Genomic DNA, 20,689 nt, shown 5'->3' on the forward strand with positions numbered 1-20,689 from the left:
AATTTTTCATATCTCTGTATATAAAGTATGTTGACACCCAATTCGATTCTTCATACATGTACTTTGGATAATGATATCAACATGATTTATGAATGTTGACGTTGACCTTCGTCACATGGCCAAGGTAGTAATTTATCAGATTTTCACTGTAACGTTATTCTTTTTATTTCCTTCTTTCCAGACTGTACTTTTGGAAAGAAATCATTTAAGGAATGGAGACTTAGATAGCCAACCCTGTCTGTAAGCTAGAGAACATGTTAAGTAAATTTAGCCAGTGTTGCCTACAGTCCAGGGCACTGTGAAGCTGGCAAGCTGAGAACTTCGCAGTTGAGCAGCTCACCTAGAGTAGGCGCTTAGCCTAGAGCTACCAGAGAGCAGCTGACTGGCAAGCCAGGAGCTTCCTCTCCAGGGAATTTTCTGAGCAGATGCTGAAAAGCTCTTTGGTTGGGAGGCTAGAAATTCATGTGGGGTTAGTATCAGATGGTTTTTTTTTCCTTTTAGCTCTTTCCACATTTTTATATTGATGTATAATAGTTGTACATAATGATGGAATTTGTTATTACATATTTGTACACACACTATATATAACCATACTATTTAATATTACTCCCCAGCATTCCCCCTTCCTTTCCCTCCTCTCTTCCTGTGGTCGTTTTTTCTCTCCTGATCTCCCTTTGATTTTCATGTGATCTTTATCCCCTCCAACTTTCTTTTCCTTTTTCCTCTCTAGCTTTCACATATGAGAGAAAATATATGACCCTTGACCTTCTGAGTTTGGCTTATTTCACTTAAGATAATGGTCTCTAGTTCCATCCATTTTTTGGGCAAATAAAATATTTCAGTTTTTTCTTATGCCTGAATAGAATTCTAGTGTGTTTATATACCACATTTTCTTCCTCCATTTATCTGTTGATGGACTCCTAGGCTGGTTTCTAGTTTGGCTAATGTGAATTGTGCTGCTATAAACATGGGTATGCATGTGTCACTGTAGTATGATGACTTTAATTCTTCAGGATATATACTGAGGAGTAGTATAGATGGGTCATATGGTGGTTCTAGACTTTTGAAGAACCTCCATACTCATTTCCATAGTGGTTGTACTAATTTACAATCTCACCAACAGTGTAAAAAAGTTTCTTTTTCTCCACATTCTCTCCAGAACTTATTATTGTTCGTATTCTTGATGACTGCCATTATGTAGTGTCAGATGGTCTTGAAGGCATCTGGCCCTGAGGAGGAGTTGAGGGAGGACTGATCCCGTGACTGAAAGAGACCTTCTCTGATGTTGGGAGGTCTGGGCCTAGCACTGCTCTGTGGGAAACTGGCTGTGTGACCCAACTGGGGTCAGATATTTCATTTTTAGGCTTTTTTTCCATTAAAAGAGACTCTGGGCCTGTGACACTGATTATCTTCATACACTCTAGTCACAAAGTATATTCCTATAAATAAATGCATCACCCAATTTGAAAATGTATGCCCTGTTTGTAATCTTTTGAAATGCCTGAATTTTTTTCTTTTCATTTTGTGTTTTCTGTCACATGTAGAAAACCAAATTCTTCTTGTGTATCTGTCTCACCAGGTTTTTTTATTTTATTTATTTCTTTTTTTGGTGTGTGTCTGAAAAAGTTGTGTGCTGTGAAAGAGATTAAGCCAGAGAGTGGCTTGATGGGCAAAGAGATGAAGATTCAATCTTTTGAGGATATCATGATTGCAGAGATGCTTTACCCAAACTTAAAGAGTGTGATGGAGCAGGAAGGGGAAAGTGTTGACTGTAGCCTGAAGCCCAGGCTCTCTCTGCTGTAACCACCAATCTGGCTAAGATCTCTGAGGGTTGGATTGGTGTGTCCTTGTCAGTCTGGCTTAACATGCAGCAATTCAGTCAGACTTTAAGTGTGATGTCTTGATGATTAGAAGAGCTTCCATTTTCCACACAGATGTAAGCTTGCCTATTTTGGTTCAATTGTGGGTAAGACTAGGTCTCAGTAATAACTAGGGTTACATTTCACACTGGCCCAGGCTTAAAGTCAGGCCCCAGATTTCAGGAAAATATGAAATATTTTTCATATCTGAGTTTGTCGACAATGTTCATTTTCACTCCATAAGAGCTAAATCAGGGGCAGGGGTTGTGGCTAAGTGGTAGAGTGCTTGCCTAGCAATGTGTGAAGCACTGGGTTTGATCCTCAGCACTATATAAAAATAAATAAATAAAAATAAATATTGCGTTCATCTACAACTAAAAATATTAAAATAAAAAAGTTACCTCAGGACTGACACCAGTCCATAGGCACAGACCTGTGTGTCCTTGGGCTAGAGAGTGGGACGTCTGGCTTCTGACTGGGAACTTTCTTTGCGCTAGTGACAAAAGAAGGAATTAAAAATGGGTGATGTTGAGAAAGGCAAGAAGATTTTTGTTCAGAAATGTGCCCAGGGCCACACCATGGAAAAGGGAGGCAAGCACAAGACTGGGCCAAATCTCCATGGACTGTTTGGGCAGAAGACAGGTCAGGCTGCTGGATTCTCTTATACAGAAGCCAACAAGAACAAAGGCATCACCTGGGAGAGGATACACTGATGGAGTATTTGGAGAATCCCAAAAAGTACATCCCTGGAACAAAAATGTGTCTTCGTGGCATTAAGAAGAAGGGAGAAGGGCAGACCTAATAGTTTACCTCAAAAAAAACACTAATGAGTAATAGTTATTGCCTTATTTATTACCAAACAGAAATGTCTCTTGGCTTTTTTATGTGCACCATAATTTAATTGATGTGATACACCAGAAATCAGATCATGAAAGACTGACAAAATATTTTTACTTAAATCCTGATTTAAGTAAAACTGACTTGTAGTTAAATTAATATTTTGGTTATATTACCACTTCAGTAAATTCTATCACTGTTTCCCCTTTTTAAACTTATGGTTGGACTTAATTAATAATGTTCAGTATTTCACAAAAATGGTGAATGATGTCTGAAAACTGGTTTTATATTTAGTTTTATAGAACTGATTATGTGAATATGTTTAAATATGGGGGAAATCCCTTCACTCTCTCAGAACCAAGTATGATTCACATTTGTTTCAATTTGTGTTCATTACCCTATTAAAGGCAGTGGTTGAAGATAAGGAAGCAGTGTCTACTTTATATTTTTGTTGACCCTGCCAATTTAATTAGAATTCCCTGTATCTAAAATGCTGTTCTTTCCTTATGGAAAGACATTTTAGTGTAGTTTATGTATGATATTAAATAAAGAATATTTAACACTTCTCACATTTTATAGCTGATCCATAAGTTCAGATGCTTTTAAGTCAGCATAATACAATAACAAGTTAGACTTTACTTTTTAATTATTTATTTTCTAAGACTAAGTTATCATTCAGGATTGTTTTTAAACAACTGTTCAGAAACAATACTTTGGAATATCTAGGTGGCGGGTAGTGGTGCTTTTTGCCAACTTATTAGATGGAAAGATTAAGGTAAAAGAGATATACCCATCAGTACAAATTTGTAAAATTTTTACCATAAGATTTAAGATAATTAAAAACAACCAGAGATCCCAAAAAAAGTTACCTCAGGACAGTCCTGCTCACAATCCTCTCCCCCTCACCATCTTCCTCCAGCCTCCTGGGAGGGAATGCTCTTAAGCAATGATAGACTAGACCCCATAATCAGCAATTCTTGGGTCTGCTGTGATAACGCACCCCAAAACTGTACCATGTAACATCAGGACAATTCAAATAAGTTTTATTATCTTGAAAAAAAGATGACTGTGATTCTTGTAAATTTTAAGCTCAGATTCAGGAAAGCCACAGAAAAACCATATGGATTCCATGATGACTGCTGCTTTGCAGGGACCCTACTGCCTGGCACACAGTATTTGCTCAATGAGCATTGATATATTGGTTGATGCAGAATACTGCTTTGATCCTTCCACAGAGGCAGGCTGTCTCACTTAGATGGACATTACAGTCCAGAGTACCAATCAGTGAGTTCTGTTCCAGAGGCCAGACTGTCAGTGGTGCCCAAAAGGAAGGGCCTGTAAGGGATCAGGCTGCTGAGTGTGACCTGTCCTTGTTGGGCTCTGTTGAATGACATGGCTTTGATCCAGGTGAAAGCTCTGGACTAGAGTTCTGAGGACATACCCTGCCTCCTGGTCCTTTATGAATGGGGCAGAAGGTTAGCTAGTGCTCAAGGTTCATCAAGGATAAGAATCTTGGTAAACACAGATAGAAAGGGTGCTTGGATCCTCACAGGATTCCAGGGAACCTGGACATGGGAGGTGGAGAGAAGCTGGCTCAGACTAAGATGGAAGGTCATTTGAGGGGAGGATGGGCTTTCAGGAGACCAGACACCGCACTGGGCTCTGGCCCCATGACAGGGCAGTGACAGACACTTAAGGTGCATCTGGGGACACTGAAAATTCTTCCTGAAACTGTTTATGCTTCCAAGCTGCCAGTTGTGCTGACTTGGAGAGGGAGCCCTGCATGAAACACACCTTTCCAAAAGGCTCCTACCGATTACCATTAGGGTGGGAATTATGTAATTTATTTTCCAAATCTGGGTTCTTTTGTGTTTTCATATTGGCCCTGAAGGTGGGTAGGGCAGGGATATAGGTAAAGAATGAGGTAAGATGGCACTGTAGGAATGAGTTTTGTCTAGAGAGGGTCCTTTTTTTCCTGGGTAGCTTAAACTCAGCCTGCTGCAGGGAGCTGGCATTGAACAGTTATTTGGAGCCAGTATCAACAAAGCAAGGTTTTATATTCTAGAGGTGGAAGGTGGAGTGTGCCTGAGGGGAAGAATGTAAGGAATCATAAATGTGAGCAGTTCCTGCTGGACATACAGTCAGAACCTTACAGAATGTTATGCTGGTGAAGAAAGGAGGAATCCATCATTTCAGTTGCAGAGATGAAAGTTTATTAAGCACCTGGCAGTCTCCCCTCGACTCCTCCACCCAGTACACTTTGGGGCTTTGTTCAAGAGAAGATGAAAATCAATCCTGGAGGCCCCTCAGTCTTGTGCCTGGAGTTTGAAGAATTTCATTGTTTTTTTAATCCAGCGCCGAAAGCTTGAGATCCTGGTGTAGACACTTGGAGGTGTCCCCTCCTTTTGCCCAAAGGACACAATGCCCTGGGCCACATTTTTACACACAAAGGGACTTCCTGAGTCTCCCTGTGGGCAGAGAAAGGACAGCCTTAGCAGGCCTGCTCCAGGTCCCATACTGTCCCCCAGGTAGGGGGCTCCAGCCTGACCCTGACTATTCCTTCCAGTTGACTGATGCTCCTTCTCCAGTAAGTCTTTGTCCATGAAGTGACCAAAGGGCAGTCAGTCTCCACTGACCCCAGGACCAGAGACTGAATTGGTGAAAGGCTTAGTACATAGGGGTATGATTAGTTCCCTTTGCCCTGGTTTTCCTCAAACTCTGCCGTGTCCAAGGCAGGGAATAGACAATGCAGGTGAACTTACCTTAAAGGAAGCCTTCTTCTCTTTTGGGTTCCCCACACAAATCTGGATGGTGGAGTTGTATGGTTCTTTGAAACGAGAGAGACATTCCTTGTCCTTTTGGATTTCCAGCTGTACCTCATGCAGTTTCGTTGTGGATATGTTTTGGCCAATGCGTCCCCAACCAGCCAGAGTGCACACCATCCCTGGTATAACCTGGGAATTTTCTGAGGGTAACTTGAGGAGACTCACCTCAGCAGTCAGCTTGGCCTTCTTTTCCAACTAAAGGCAGATAAAGGAAATTCTGATCAACCAACTGCTCACGAAAATCCACACAGTCATGGGGTTGCCATCTTCATGGCATTGGGACAAGTGAAGGCTTCATTTTAGGAAGGAGGGTTGGACAGAAGGACATGAGGATTTAATCTCCCAGGATTAAAGTGTGCAAGACCCATTGGAATGATATGCCTCACCTGCAGTAACATGATGTCATTGGAATAGTTGCTGTTGTAATCTGGGTGGGGGAAGGCTTTTTTTACAGGGATGATCTGCTGGGACCTCTCTTTCTCTTTGATATTGTGGGCCCCCAGGGTGACATTGATGGAACTGTACCAAGAGCAGAGAGGGAGGTAGAGTCACAGGGGATACAGCTCAGGATCCCTGAAGGAAATGGTTACTCAGGGCGGGGCAGGGTGGAGTTGGGAGGACGTGTAGGGGAACAGGACCCTGGGCTGGGCATCTCTGCCCTTTGCTTTCTGGCAGCCAGGGCTGGTGCAGTTCCTGGAGCAGATGGAGTGTGCTCAGTCATGCACAGAGCTCAGGTGTCTCCAGGTGAGACTCTGAATTTCTCACATGTGCACTCTGGGCTCTTGGGAAAAACCCGCCTCCTTCCCATCCAGCCTTGATCCACGTTCTCCCTTTGTATAAGAAGCCACCTGCACTGACCTGCTTCTTTCTCCCCATAGCTTACCTGCCCTCCACAGAGTTCTTGTCTTCAGCCCCAAAGGAGGGGAAAAAAACCCTGTGGGGTTTTTCTCTAGAAAGGTCAACTTACCTTCCCCAGCAGTGGGCTGCCGTTACAACAAAGTCCTCACGTACAAGGAAACCCCCACATCGTTCTGTTGTGTTTAGAGTCTGGATACGAAGAAATGCCATGTGGGGATGAGAATGAGGCACAGCTTCTCGGCCCCCGATGATTTTGCCTGAAAGAAAAGTTCTGTCCTGACCTTGGTGCTCATGGAGCCAAAGGCTGAAGAGAGGAGACTGGGATCAACTCCAGGGAGGGAAGGATTGAGTGTGGTGGTATTACCATCTAGGGGTGCGGGGTTCATTGGCCTTGATCAGCAAAGAATTGACCAACAGGATGCAGAGAGAGCAAGCAAGCAGCAGGTTTATTGCCAGAGAATCAGGCAGATTTCTCTGAAGAGAATGTCCCCAGAGCTGGGAATCTGGTGGGAGAGTTTCCCTTGTTCTTTTATGGTCTCTGAAATTTCCTTTCTTTCCTTACCCTCTTCCCTGTTTACCTTTTCCTCACTATTATTGATTGGTGTCCCATTGGTACACACATCTGTTTAGTTTTTCTATTGAATCCCCCACTTCGGAGCATAAGCACAGAAGTGTCTGTCTGATAGGTCCCCTCCATTTGTGCAAAAGCACTTTTTCAAGCAGGAAGTTGACCTCATCAGAAGACCCTCTCCATGCTCCTTTGTTCTGGCCCTGCCCCTGGTCTCCTCACCTGCCATGTAGCCCTGGCTGCTCAAGCCCTTATACATGTCCCTAGGGGCAGGGTCTAAGTAGTCAGCAGAAGCAAACATGGGTCCCTGAGTGTTTGTCAGGCAGCATTCCTGGCTTGAAGAGTGAACCAGAAGACTCAAATACTCCCTCTGACCAAGAGCAGGGCAGTCCTTGCTTCAGACATCAATGTTGACTGACAGGATTTGAGTTTGGAACAAGTAGCAAAGTCCCTACAGATCCTGGTCAGTCCTTCCTCTGAAGCATCCCAGTCTTCTTTCCCCCTTAGTTCCCACTTAGCTCCCACTGGGTTCTGCACATAAAGTCAGGATGCTGACTCGTGTTTTATGTTTGTCTGCTGGAGCCAGACACCAAGTAGGTGCCCAGTAAAGGTCTTGGCTGTGTGAAGGAATGGCTCCTGAGTGTCCTGTGACTGAGGTTGGAGGGCAGTGCTGGTGAGATTGTGAGCACCAGGGACGATGGGGTCTGAGAAAGCCATTGCACCCATCTGTAACTGAAAATGACCTGAGAGAACACGGGGCTGAGCCAAGGTACATGTAAGTGTTAAGGGGACGAGAATGCCCATGACTGAGATCAAATGGCTGCATTCCTGTGCAGTGTGAGAATGATAAAGTTTGGAGGAGCAGGTGGAGATTGAGGGTAGATTTTAAGACATTAATTTAGAAATTAGTGAACCTTACCTTGACGACAGAAGCCAGCACCTTTCTCCCCTTTCTCTATGGGGAATTATTTATTTTTTCATAAGTCTTTGTGAAAGATCCTGCTTTCCAGATGGTAAAGGTAGAGCTGGGGAAGGGGAAGGTTCCCAGTGTCTCTTATGGAGACCAGCCTTCTGCCCTGCTCCTCCCTTGTGCTTCCATCCCCATGAGACCTGCTAGTCTTTGGGTGAGGTTTACCTTGCTGTTCAGAAAGTTGTTGGAGGTGCACCTGAGCCAGGATGGTGGGGTGCAGCGTCTGAGCAGGGCTGAGCTTGGGGTTGGGCTTCAGTTGTTGGGGATAGTCACTCACCTGCCTCTGCCCTTGGGCACAGAAGAAAGACCAACAGGAGCAGGAGTGGCTTCATCTTCCCAGGAAGGCCTCTCTGGTCAAAGATGTTGTGTTGTCCTGATCTTTAAACTCCCAGTGTTCTCCTCTGGTGTGGTGGGGGCTTTTTCCTCTGAGATGATCTCACCCTTGCCTCACTGTCTGATCAAGATCTGATGGTTGAGTTAGACTTTAGCCATGGCTTAGCTCCCACCACTCTTGATTCAGTGCTGACCGCAGAAGCAGAAAACAGAAACACATGGTCACAAGGTGGGGTGCTATAGGTGCTAAACATTGGCTAAAGTGAGTCCTGTGGTCTCAGAAATATGTTTATTTCTGTGGTTCTCATTGAATGATGATCATGGAAGGATGATAATTTGTTGAAACCCTTTTCTTTATAAGACTTAGGATATTGGAGATGAGATTCTTTGGCTGTGGTAGAAAAGAAGAAAACATTAGTGAATAGATAAGATGGTGGGGTTGGTGTTACAGGGATGGGCAGAATGGGGTGGGGGCAATGCTGAAGACGGTGTGCCTCAGTGACCCATGTACTCAGTTCAAAACAACAATGACATATCCTTTGCCCAGGAAGCTCAATTTGGTCATGGTTGCTGAGGACAGCTTGTCTATGCTCCTCTGTGTGTCAGCAGGCTGGTCTTGAGATGCAGAGAGGGGAATCGTCTGAAGGCTTCCTGCCTCACAGGTCAGTGCTTATGCTGGCTGTCACCTGGGAACCTCCTTTCCTCTCCAGGGGTTTGTTCCTTGCAACATGATGATTGGCTTCTCCAGAGAGATCATTCTGTCTAATTGCAAAGAAGCAGAATTTGTGTTCTTTTTTCACCCACAGTTTATTTTTTATTTTTATTTTTTTTACCTTTCCTATCCCCCCTCCCCTCCCCTCCCACAGTTTAAAGCCAGGTGGTATCAACTCTACCATATTTCATTGCTTGCATCAATCTCAACCCCACCCAGAGTAAAAAGCCAGGGACAGACCTTGCCTGAAGAGGGGGCATTAAATGATGCTGTAAGAAAAGCTGGTGGGATGGGAGACACACAGTTGCTGTCATTTAGAAAAGTATTATCTGCCAATCACTTTGGGTGTTTGTAAAGTTGATCAGAGGAACAGAAACCAGTAGATCATCGCCTTTGGATCAGTTTGGAAGTCTGCTTTGTTTAAACCATGCAGAAATGGAAGAAGGTTTTTTTCTCCCAACGATATTCTGTTTAATAAATGAATGATACCATGTGAATTGGAATCCAATGCCAGAGAGACAAAGTAGTAGTCTTTGTGCACTGTTCAGAGATCTACCTTTCTGACATCCCACTACCATTTGCTAATAAATGACCCTGATGATTCCCCCAGCATGGAAAGAAAGAAAGAATCATGAACTCAAAAATATTGTTTGTTTGGAACATCTCTGTGCTTTTTAAAAAATTTGTTCTTTTTAGTGAAACATGGGAGTAGAATGTTTTTTGACATATCATACATATATAGAGTATAACTTCCTATTTTTGTATTTGTACATGATGTGGAGTTACACAAATCATGTATTCATATATGAATAGAGGAAAGTTGTGTCTGATTCATTGTACTGTCTTTCCCATTCCCATTCCCATCTCTCCACCATATCCCCATTTCCCCCTGACCAATAGTGTGAACCTCCACTCCTGTCTCCCCTCTGCCTATTGTGAGTCAGCATCCACATATCAGAGTGAACATTTGGCCTTTAGATTTTTGGGATTGTCTCCTTCACTAAACCTGATGGCTTCCCATTTCATCCATTTATTGGCAAATGGCATAATATCTCTTTATGACTGACATTATATTGTGTATATTTACTACATTTTCTTTATCCATTCATCTATTGAAGAGCACTCAGATTGTTTTCATAGCTTAGATACTGTGAATTGAGCTGTCATAAACATTGATGTGGCCACATCAGTATAGTATGCTGATATTAAATCCATTATATATAAACTGAGTAGTGGGATAGCTGAGTTAAATGGTTATTCCATTCCAAGTTTTCTGAGTAATCTCCATACCACTCTGCAGAGTGGTTGCACCAATTTGTAGTCCGACTAGGAATATATGAATGTACCTTTCCCCCACACCCTTACCAACATTTATTGTTTGTTGTATTTTTGATAATTGCTATTCTTCCTGGAGTGAGATAAAATCTCAGTGAAGTTTTGATTTGCATTTCTCTAATTGCTAGTGATGTTAATTTTTTTTTTTTATATATTTGTTGACCATTGTATTTCTTCTTCTTTGAAGTGTCCGTTCAGTTCCTTTGCCCATTTTTTGATTGGGTTATTTGTTTTTAAGTTGTTAAGTGTTTTGAGTTCTTTATATGTCCTGGAGATTAATGCTCTATCTGAGGTGCAGGTGGTAATGATTTTCTCCCATTCCGGAGCCTCTCTCTTCACATTATTGATTGTTTCTTTTGCTGAGAAGAAGTTTTGAGTATGAATTCATCACATTTATTGATTCTTGATTTTACTTCTTGTTGCTCTAGGGGTCTTGTTGAGGAAGTCAGACCCTAAGCTGACATGGTGAAGATTTGGGCCTACTTTTTCTTCCATTAGGTGCAGGGTCTCTGGTCTAGTGCCTAAGACTTTGTTCCACTTTGAGTTGAGTTTTGTGCAGAATGAGAGATAGGGGTCTAGTTTCATTTTGTTGCATATGTATTTCCAGTTTTCATAGCACCATTTATTGAAGAGGCTATCTTTTCTCCAATGTATGTTTATGGAGACTTTGTTTAGAATGAGATTACTGTATTTATCTCTGTGTTTTCTATTCTGTTCCATTAGTCTTCATGTCTGTTTTGGTTGTAATACCATGCTGTTTTAATTACTGTGGCTCTGTAGTATAATTTGAAGTCTGGTATTTTGATGCCTCCTGCTTCTTTTCTTGTTAAAGATGCTTTGTCTATTTTTGACTTCTTATTTTTATTTTGCCTTCAAATCTAAATTTCATGACTGCTTTTTCCATTTCTATGAAAAACGTCATTGAAACTTTAATAGGAATTGCATCAAATCTGTATAGTGTTCTTGGGAGTATGGTCATCTTGACAATATTAATTCTGCCTATCCAAGAACATGGGAGATCTTTCCATCTTCTAAGGTCTTCTTCAATTTCTTTCTTTAGTGTTCTGTAGTTTTCATTGTGAAGTCTTTCATTTCTTTGTTGGATTGATTCCCCAATTTTTGCGTGTGGCAATTGTCAATGGGATAGTTTTCCAAATTTTTCTTTCAGTTGATTCATCACTTATGTATAGTAACACATTTGATTTATGGGGTGTTAATTTGATATCCTACTACTTTGCTGAATTTATTATGAGTTCTATGAGTTTTCTGGTGGAGTTTTTGGGCTTTCTAAATATAGAATCATGTTATCTGCAAATAGGGATAGTTTGAATACTTCTTTTCCTATTTTTATCCCTTAATTTCTTTCTTCTATTGCTCTGGTGAGATCTCTAGGACTATGTTGAATAGCAGTAGTGAAAGAGGGCATCTCTGCCTTGTTTCAGTTTTTAGAGGGAAAGCTGCCAATTTTTCTCCACTTAGAATAATGTTGGCCTAAGGTGTAGCTTATATAGCTTTCACAATGTGAGCTATGTTCCTACTATTCCTAGTTTTTCTAGTGTTTTGAGCATGAATGGATGCTATATTTTGTCAAATGCTTTTTCTGCATCCATTGAGGTAATCATGTGATTCTTGTCTTTAAGACTATTGATGTGATTAATTACATTTATTGATTTCCATATGTTGAACCAACCTTGCATCCCTGGAATCAACCCACTTGATCATGTGCACTATCTTTTAAATATGTTTTTGTATGTAATTTGCCAGTATTTTATTAAGAATTTTTGCATCTATGTTCATCAAGGATATTGGTCTGAATTTCTGTCCTTGATATGTCTTTGTCTGGTTTTGGTATCAGAGTGATACTAGCTTCATAGAATGAGTTTGGAAGGGTTCCCTCCTTTTCTACTTCATGGAATAATTTGAGGAGGATTAGTTTTAGGTCTTCTTTGATAGTCTTGTAGACCTCAGCTGAGAATCTGTCATTCCTGTGCTTGTCTTTCTTGGAAGGTTTTGATGGAATGTTCTATTTTTTTTTTTGCTTAAAATTGTTCTGTTTAAATTTTTTATGTCTTCCTGATTCAATTTGGGTAGGTAATATGTCTCTAGAAATTTGTGCATGTCTTTCTATTTTATTAGAGTATAAATTTTTAAAATAGCTTCTGATTTTCATCTGTATTTCAGTAGTGTCTATTGTGATATTTCTTTTTTTATGGTGAATTTTAGTAATTTGAGTTTTCTTTATTTCTCTTTAATAGCCTGGCTAAGGGTTTATCTAATTTTCTAATTTTTTTCAAATACCCAACTTTTTGTTTTGCTGATTGTTTGGATTGTTTCTTTTCTTTCAATTTCATTGATTTCAACTCTGATTATAATTATTTGCTACCATCTACTGCTTTTGGTGTTGATTTGTTCTTCTTTTTCTAGGACTTTGAGATGTAATGTTAGGCTATATTTTTGTTGTTTTCTATTCTTTTAATGAATGAGCTCAATGCAATGAACTTTAGCACTGCCTTCATGGTGTCCCAGAGATATTGATATATTGTATTTCTATAGTCATTTACCTGTAAGTATTTTTAAAATTTCATTCCTGATTTTTTTCTGTTACACATTCTGATATCTGTGCTATCATTCAATAGCATATTATTTTTTTCTCCAGGTGTTAAGAGTAGCTTCTAGTTTTTATTTTATCTTTGATTTCTAATTTAATTCCATTATGATATGATAAGGATGCAAGGTATTATCTTTATTTTTTTTGTATTTGCTAAGATTTGCTTTGTGGCCTAAGCTAACATTATTTTAGAGAAGGATTTATGTACTGCTGAGAAGAAAGTGTATTCAGTCTTTGATGGATGAAATATTCTCTATATGTCTTTTAAGTCTTAATCATTAATTGTATTTTTTAGTTCTATAGCTTCTTTATTTAGTATTAGTTTGGAGATCTATTCAGTGGTGAGAGAGGTGTGTTAAAGTCACCCAGTATTATTGTGTTGTTGTCTATTTACTTCTTGAAACTGAGAAGGGTTTGTTTGATGTACATAGATGCACCATTATTTGGGGGATACATATGTTATGTCATATTGATACATGATTCCCATAAGCAGTATAAAATGTACTTATTTGTTCCTTCTGATTAAGTTGGCTTGAAGTCTACTTAACCTGATATGAGGATAGAAATCCCTGCCTGTGTATGGAATCCATGTGAATGGTATGTTTTTTCCTATGATTTTTACCTTCAGTCTGTAGATGTCTTTGCCTATGTATTGAGTCTCTTGGAGACCCCATGTTGTTCATTTTTTTTAAAGAGAGAGAGAGAGAGAGAGAGAGAGAGAATTTTTTTTAATATTTATTTTTTAGTTATTGGCGGACACAACATCTTTGTTTGTATGTGGTGCTGAGGATCGAACCCGGGCCGCAGGCATGCCAGGCAAGCGCGCTACCGCTTGAGCCACATCCCCAGCCCCTGTTGATCTTATTTTTTAATCCAATCTGCCAGTCTATGTCTTTTGATTGATGAGTTTAGGCCATCTACATTCAAGGTTATCATTGAGATATGATTTGTATTCCCATTCATTTTGGTTTATTTCTGGTTTAAAATTTGAATTAGTTTTTCCTTTGATTGACTTTTTCTTTAATGTAATTCCTCTCTTTGATGTTTTCCCCTCCCTGCTTTTTTCCCCATTTCATCTTCATGGAATATTTTGTTGAGACTGTTTTGTAGTACAGGCTTACTCTTTGTGACTTCTTTAAACTTTTGTTTTCCATGGAAGATTTTTGTTTTGTCTTCAAATTTGAAGCTTAATTTTGTTGTATATGGAGTTCTTGGTTGGCATCCATGTTTTTTCAGAGCTTTGTATGCATTAATCCAATATCTTCTGGCTCTGAGATTCTGGATTGAGGTCAGCTGAGATCCAGGTTGGTTCCCTTTTAAATGTTACCTGTAATATTTCTCTGGCAGCCTTTAGATTCTATCCTTAATCTGTATGTTAGCATTTGTTAGCATTTTTATAATAATGGTAACATTATTGGTATGTTGTTGAGGGTATGTTGGAATTTTGTGTATTTGGAGTTCTGTAAGCCTTCTGTATTTGATTTTCCATTTCATTTTTTAGGTTTGGGAAATTTTCTGATATTATTCCATTGAAAAGATTGTGTTTGTGTTTTTCACTTGTGTCTCTGTGCCTCATCTTTCCCTATAAATCTTAAATTTGGTCTTTTTAGGTTATTTTATATTTTTGAAAGTTCTGTTCATGGCCTCTTAACATCTTTCCTCCATAGTCAACTTTGTTTTAAAAATATATATTTTGTCTTCATTGCCTGAAACTCTGTACTCCGAGTGATCTCGTCTCTGGGTGATTCTTTCAATTAAAAATTTTAATTTGTTTTATTGATTTCTTTATTTTTAGAATTTCTATTTGGGAGTTTTTTAGAATGTTCATCTCTTTATTGAAGTGATATTTCACTTCCTGTATTTTCTCTTTGCATTCACTCCTTATACTGTCCTTTACTTCACATGTTAGTTTAACTATATATGTTCTAAATTCCTTCTCTAACATTCCTTCCACTGTGGTGTTGATGGATTTTGTTATAGGAATATTTTGGTTTGTTTGGGACATTTTTTCCCTTGATTTTTCATGTTTTTTTAAATGTATCTACCTTTCTAGCAGTATGGGTCTGAGGCAGTAGAGTTTCTATCCTTGTGGACTTATAGTGTCCCTAAAGTTTTCTAGTACCTTACTTCCTGAAAAGCAAGCTACCTGTCTGCTTTCTTGATTTCATGCCAGGTAGCAGCCAGGAAAGTGACTGCTTCGACTCTGCCATCATGAAAAATTCGCAGTTTGGAACATTTTGATCTCAATTCTCTCAAAAGTAACAGAAACTTGCTTTCACAGTGGTGCACAGCTGTAATACCAATGGTTGAGGAGGCTAAGACAAGAGGACTGTTAGTTCAAAGCCAGCCTAAGCAATGGAGAGGTGATAAGCAGCTCAGTGTGACCCTGACTCTAAATAAAATACAAAACAGGGCTGGGGATGTGGTTCAATGGTAGAGTACCCTGAGTTCAATCATTGGTTCTAAGAAAAAAAGTAACAGAAACTTAAAGAAATAAGGTATGCTGTCAACGGTGTCCTGGCCGTGGGGGGAGACATATCCATGCCTTTGTGGGTCAAGGAAGGCACTCATCACTCCTCTCTTCAATATGAACACCCCACCACATTACATAAGCTCAGATACCTGCAGTTTGCATTTGAACTTCACATGTCAGAACACATAAAGGGAGGGGGACATGGCTGTGGACATCCCTACAGAAAGCATGGAGGTCTAAGCAGGATGAAGAAGATTTTTGACCATATACCATGGAGGTGATGGAATTGAAGTTCCTCATCATGGAGTGGCTGGCTACAAAATAAAGGTTAAGAAAGAAAAGGTGGCGAAAAATCCACAGGGCATAGAAAGTAATTTTTAAAAAGCAGGAGCTGGATGGCTAGACTATCTTAGGGATCAGGTTTCTACAGTAGAAAGAGTGAGATGGAGCTGCACTTGCTTTGCTTATGTTAAGGAACATCAAAGGTTTTCCATGGAATGTTCTTTGTCAAATAATGTAGGAGGTGGGCTGTCCAGTTCCCAGTGGGTTACGGTTATGCTCAACTCTGGAGCTATGAGAGCTGTCTCTGCAGTAGAGCAAACACAGAGATCTCATGCCTTGGGTGATCTGATACGCATGGGAGAACTGGGATAGTTCCCAAGGAAAAAATATAAGTCTCCATGGCTTGGTACCCAGTGAGGACCCCTCAAGTAGCTCATGGGTGTCTCTCCACAGAAGATGTTCATGAAGGAGGCTTGTCTGTTAAGTAGTATTGGAGCTCAATGGGAAAAAGGGGCCACATGTGGGGAGGCAGTGTACTTGTCAGAGCAGGCTGAGTAGAGTGAGGCAGGTATTGTCATGAAAGAGCTCCCTGCTGTGGAGCATCAGAGCCTGGATATAGAGAGGAGGGGGTGCAATAGGAAAAGAGAGATGTCAGTGGTGGAAGACTTGATATATAAATCTCCGTGAGCATGCATCAAATAAGTAAATATTCAGATGACTTAACCAGGTTTCTCACTGTCTGAGGATTAAAGTTTATTGGTTGTATTGATGTTAGTTTCTTGATTCCGATGGTTGTATTGTGGCTATATGAATGTTCTTGTGTGTGAGAATTAAGCACTACTGTTTTGGGGGAGTTATGGAGCACCCTGCCAGTAACTCCACTCTGAAATAGTTCAGGAGAACAAAGTTCTTTGTGTGCTCTTGTAATTTGTCTGTAAGTCTGAGATTGTTTCAAAATTAAAAGAAAATCCATAGTCATTACATTTACAAAAAACAACCAGTTAGTAAGTAGATAGAATTGAAAAGGAAATCTGTTACAACAGTAACAAAATAAAAACTTGACTAGAATTGTGAAAAACCTATTTGAAGGAAACTGTAAAATACTCTACTGGAATGGAAGATGGTGGTGTTGAGGAAAGCTGCATTCCAACTCTGCCATGGCCTGAGAATAAAGCAGCAGGTGGACAGCTCCTTAGTGAGATGGGCGAAAGAGGGATTTCACTAAAATTCAATATTTAACACTCAACGTGGCTTAGAGACTCAGAAATTTGGGTACAATAAACAAAAAAGAAAGAATACATCGAAGCTGACCCAGGAGCCATGTAGGTGCCACAGACACAAGGAAGGGGAACACAGTTTTGATATGGAAAAGGCTGAGTACTAAAATGCTGCCTCAACTTAGCTCATCACTGTCGACTGGTGCTTGAAAAGCATGCTCTGTGTCTCACCTGGAAAGCAGAGGGCTGAGGCAGGAGCCATCTTGGCATTAATGACTTGGAGCTGTGACTATGGGGCCCCAGGATATCAGGAAGAAAATAAATAAATACATAATAACGACAAAAAACAACAAAAACTGTGAAAATACCCACAAGGCACCTATCATGTGACCTATACTATGTCTGGTAGAATATGAGTGAAACAAGCTTAGAGCAGACTATACCCAAGGGGATTCAAATTGGAAGGGTGAAGGGGAGCCCAGTTCACTTCTCCTTTGTGTCTGGCAGCTCATGTGCCCAGTTGGTGTGGGATAGGAATCTGAGCAAGCAGTTGTGAGTACACTCAGAAAATAATCCTGGGAAGGCTGTGCCCCTGATCTGCAGTGAGTGAGGACCAGCCCCTCAACCCCATGATTGTTTTTCTTGGGAGACTCCTGACAATCAAACTCACATCAGAAATGGGCTGCTGTTAAGCCCTAGGGAGAGGTGGTATAATCTCTTGAAAACAGGCCTCACCCAACAAACGCCCTGAGGCCTGATTAGACTCTGGTGGCAGCTGCTAGAATTCCCCTCATAGAATGCTGCAGAAGCTGTATCCTGGGAATTGACTGAACTGGTCCAAAAGGACAAAATTCCAACTGACAGCTAATAACCCATCTCAACTCATACTGGTGAGAAGGGAATAATTATAATTATTATATTTGCATAATATAATAATTATATTCATTAAATAACTATATAGAATATATATTTAAATATATAATAAATATATTTTAAAATATGTGTTTATTAAATATATATGAACTAGATCAGGAATTTATTAAATACGTATATATGTATGAACTAGATAATGATATTTATATATTTTTTGTTGTTATTGTTGTTAAATGCAAAAACCACCATTCCTACTTAGGTGGCAAATAGTATTAAAGACATTGAACAGGACAACAGATATTTAACATAAGGTTACACATTTTCTGCTGATATTAGTGCCACTCCTGGATCCCTCTTCCACTAAAATGACTGAAAAGAGATTGGGACACTTCAAGATCATAGAGCAGAGACCCAGCAGCTGAGAAATACTCAAATCTCAACCAGCAATAGTAAACCTGCCTTCACACACAATCTTCTCTACCTGAGCCCTGACATTACTCCAACTCAAAGAAGTGAAGAGATGAAAGCCCCAAACCAACAACAAAGACACAAGGAGGAGCAATCTGAGAGGGAACTGAGGTCTCAACCCTGGGCATCACCACAAAATTCACAATCACCCAACAAAAGAATTCACTGATAGCAAATGTATAAAAGCCTAGAGAAATATTATATAAAAATTGATTATTAAAATGTCCTTGAACTAAAGGAAGATCTAAGAAAGTAATAAGGGAGCAATTACAGGAGATGAAAGACAGCTTAATCAAGAAATCAAATAGTAAAAATAAATCAAGAAGAATGCTTAGGGGCTGGGGTTGTGGCTCAGCAATAGAGTGCTTGTGTAGTACGTGAGAGGCACTGTGTTCGATCCTTCGCACCATGTTAAAAATAACTAACTAAATAAATAAAGGTATTATATCCAACTACAACTAAAAATACTAAAAAAAGAAGAATGCTTAGAAATGAAGGATACAATCAATCAAATTAAAACCATACTTGAAGTCTCCACTAACAGATTAGACTGCATAGAAAATAGAACCTCAGTCCGTGAAGACAGAACTTTAGGAACTTAAGACAAACCTATATGATATTGAGCACACAAAAGACAATAAAGGGAAAAATTATAGAAGATGTTCAGAATGTACAAGAATTATGGGACATCTGTAAAAGAGCAAACTTGAAAATCATGGGTATAGAAATATGGAGATGCAAACCGAAAGCATAAAGAACATTCCCAGAAGATACAAAAAACTTTTCTTGTATCTTATATACAGGATGCTTGAAGGACTCCAAACACCTAGACAAATGAGGAGTTTGCTAATACACATCATAATCAAAATGCCTAACATAGAAAATAAGGAAAGAATATAAAAACCCACAAGAGAGAAACACCACATCACATTTAGAAGCAAACCAATAATGCTCACTTCTGATTTCTCAATTTAGACTCTAAAATCAAGGAGGAGTGAGATATTCAAAGCCCTAAAAGAAAACAAGTGCCAGCCATAGTTAGTATATCCAGCAAAGTTTCATTTCAAATTTGAGAGGGAAATAAAAACTTTCCATAACAGAATGAGCTAAAACAATTCATGAGCACCTAGCTAGCACTAAGAATATTCAAAGACAAATTGTGCAGAGAGGAACTACAAAACTATCCCCAGAGCTCCAAATTAGAGGAAGTTCAGTTAAAGAAAAATCCACTAAATGAGAATCAAGACAGAAAAAATATAGCAAGGAAAAAAAAAAAAAAAGAAAAAAAGCAAATGCAGGAAATCACAAATACAAATCCATACTAATGCTGAAAGTTAAGGGTCTTAACTCCCCATTCAAAGACACAGATTAGCAGAATGGATAAACAATGTGATCAGACAATAGGCTATTTAAGAGACTCATCTTAGAGGCAAGACATCATAGGCTGAAAGTAAAAGTATAACAAAAAAACCCTCTATTCACATGATCCCCAAACAGGCAGGTGTAGCTATTCTTAAATCTGACAAAGCTGATTTCAAGCAAAAATTAAGCAGAAGAGACAAAAAGGTCACTACATTCTAGTAAAGATAACAATCCAACAAGAAAATATAACCATAGTTAACATGTAAGCCCCAAATGTCAATGCACACTTTACATGGAAAAAACACTCTATGACAGTAAATCCCATATAGATGCCAACACAATAATATTGGATAATTTTAATGCACTCTTATTTCCAATAGACAGATCATCAAAGCATAAAATCAATAAAGATATCTCTGACCTGAACAACACTATAAATCAAATGGACCTAATGTACTTCTACAGAATATTCTACCCCAAAATAAATGAATTTATCTTTTCTCAGCTGTGCTTGAAACTTATTCCAAAATAGATCATATTCTGGGCTACAAAGAAAATCTTAGCAAGTATGAAAAAAGTTGATAAATTGCATGTATCCTATCAGATCATAAAATACCAGTGGAATTAACCTAAAAATCAACAGCAAGAAAAATCATGGAAACCACATGAACACCCGGGGATTGAACAATACTCTCTTATTTGGTAAGTGGATCAAAGTAGAAATGAGAATAGAAATCAAGAAATTCTTAGAAACAAATAAAAACAAAGACACAACATATAAAAATCTGGGAAAGTATGAAAGCATTTCTAAGAGGATAATTTATATTACAGAGGCCTATGTTAAAAAAATCAGAGAGACCCCAAATAAATCCACTTATGTTCCACCTTAAGTCCTTAAACAATAGACGAGAGGAAATAATTAAGATCAGAATTTAAATCAATGAAATTGAGAATAAGAAAACAATACACAGGATGAATGCAATGATGAGTTGGTTCTTGCAAAGCTAAATAAGATTGACAAACCCTTAGCCAAACTAACCAAAAGAAAGATGGAGAAGAAGCAAATCAATAAGATCAGAGATGAAAAAGGAAATATATCATAGACTCTT

General features: G+C 39.3%; 1 protein-coding gene and 1 pseudogene across 1 annotated transcript; one reads left to right on the forward strand and one right to left on the reverse strand.

Moving 5' to 3' along the window:
• Window positions 1–2,377: 2,377 nt before the first annotated feature.
• On the forward strand, window positions 2,378–2,693 carry LOC143393758 (cytochrome c, somatic pseudogene; annotated as a pseudogene).
• Window positions 2,694–5,002: 2,309 nt separating this feature from the next.
• On the reverse strand, window positions 5,003–8,255 carry LOC143394607 (granzyme B-like). Its single transcript, XM_076849299.2, has 5 exons — window positions 8,195–8,255; window positions 6,489–6,636; window positions 5,908–6,040; window positions 5,459–5,716; window positions 5,003–5,164 (listed from the first exon to the last, which is right to left on the reverse strand). The coding sequence occupies exons 1-5, from the start codon at window positions 8,247–8,249 to the stop codon at window positions 5,003–5,005; spliced, it is 756 nt and encodes a 251-aa protein (XP_076705414.2). The 5' UTR covers window positions 8,250–8,255.
• Between the last annotated feature and the right edge of the window lie 12,434 nt (window positions 8,256–20,689).

Source organism: Callospermophilus lateralis, chromosome 3 (genome assembly GCF_048772815.1).
Source record: "Callospermophilus lateralis isolate mCalLat2 chromosome 3, mCalLat2.hap1, whole genome shotgun sequence".
Taxonomy (NCBI): domain Eukaryota; kingdom Metazoa; phylum Chordata; class Mammalia; order Rodentia; family Sciuridae; genus Callospermophilus; species Callospermophilus lateralis.

Bases quoted from the DNA above. Each gene is read 5' to 3' on its own strand.
- LOC143394607 (XM_076849299.2), bottom strand. From the start codon at position 8,249: ATGAAGCCACTCCTGCTCCTGTTGGTCTTTCTTCTGTGCCCAAGGGCA. The intron at 5,717-5,907 runs GTGAGGCATATC...ATCTGCCTTTAG, and splicing joins ATGACATCATGTTACTGCAG to TTGGAAAAGAAGGCCAAGCT. The intron at 5,165-5,458 runs GTAAGTTCACCT...CTCTGCCCACAG, and splicing joins AGAAGAAGGCTTCCTTTAAG to GGAGACTCAGGAAGTCCCTT.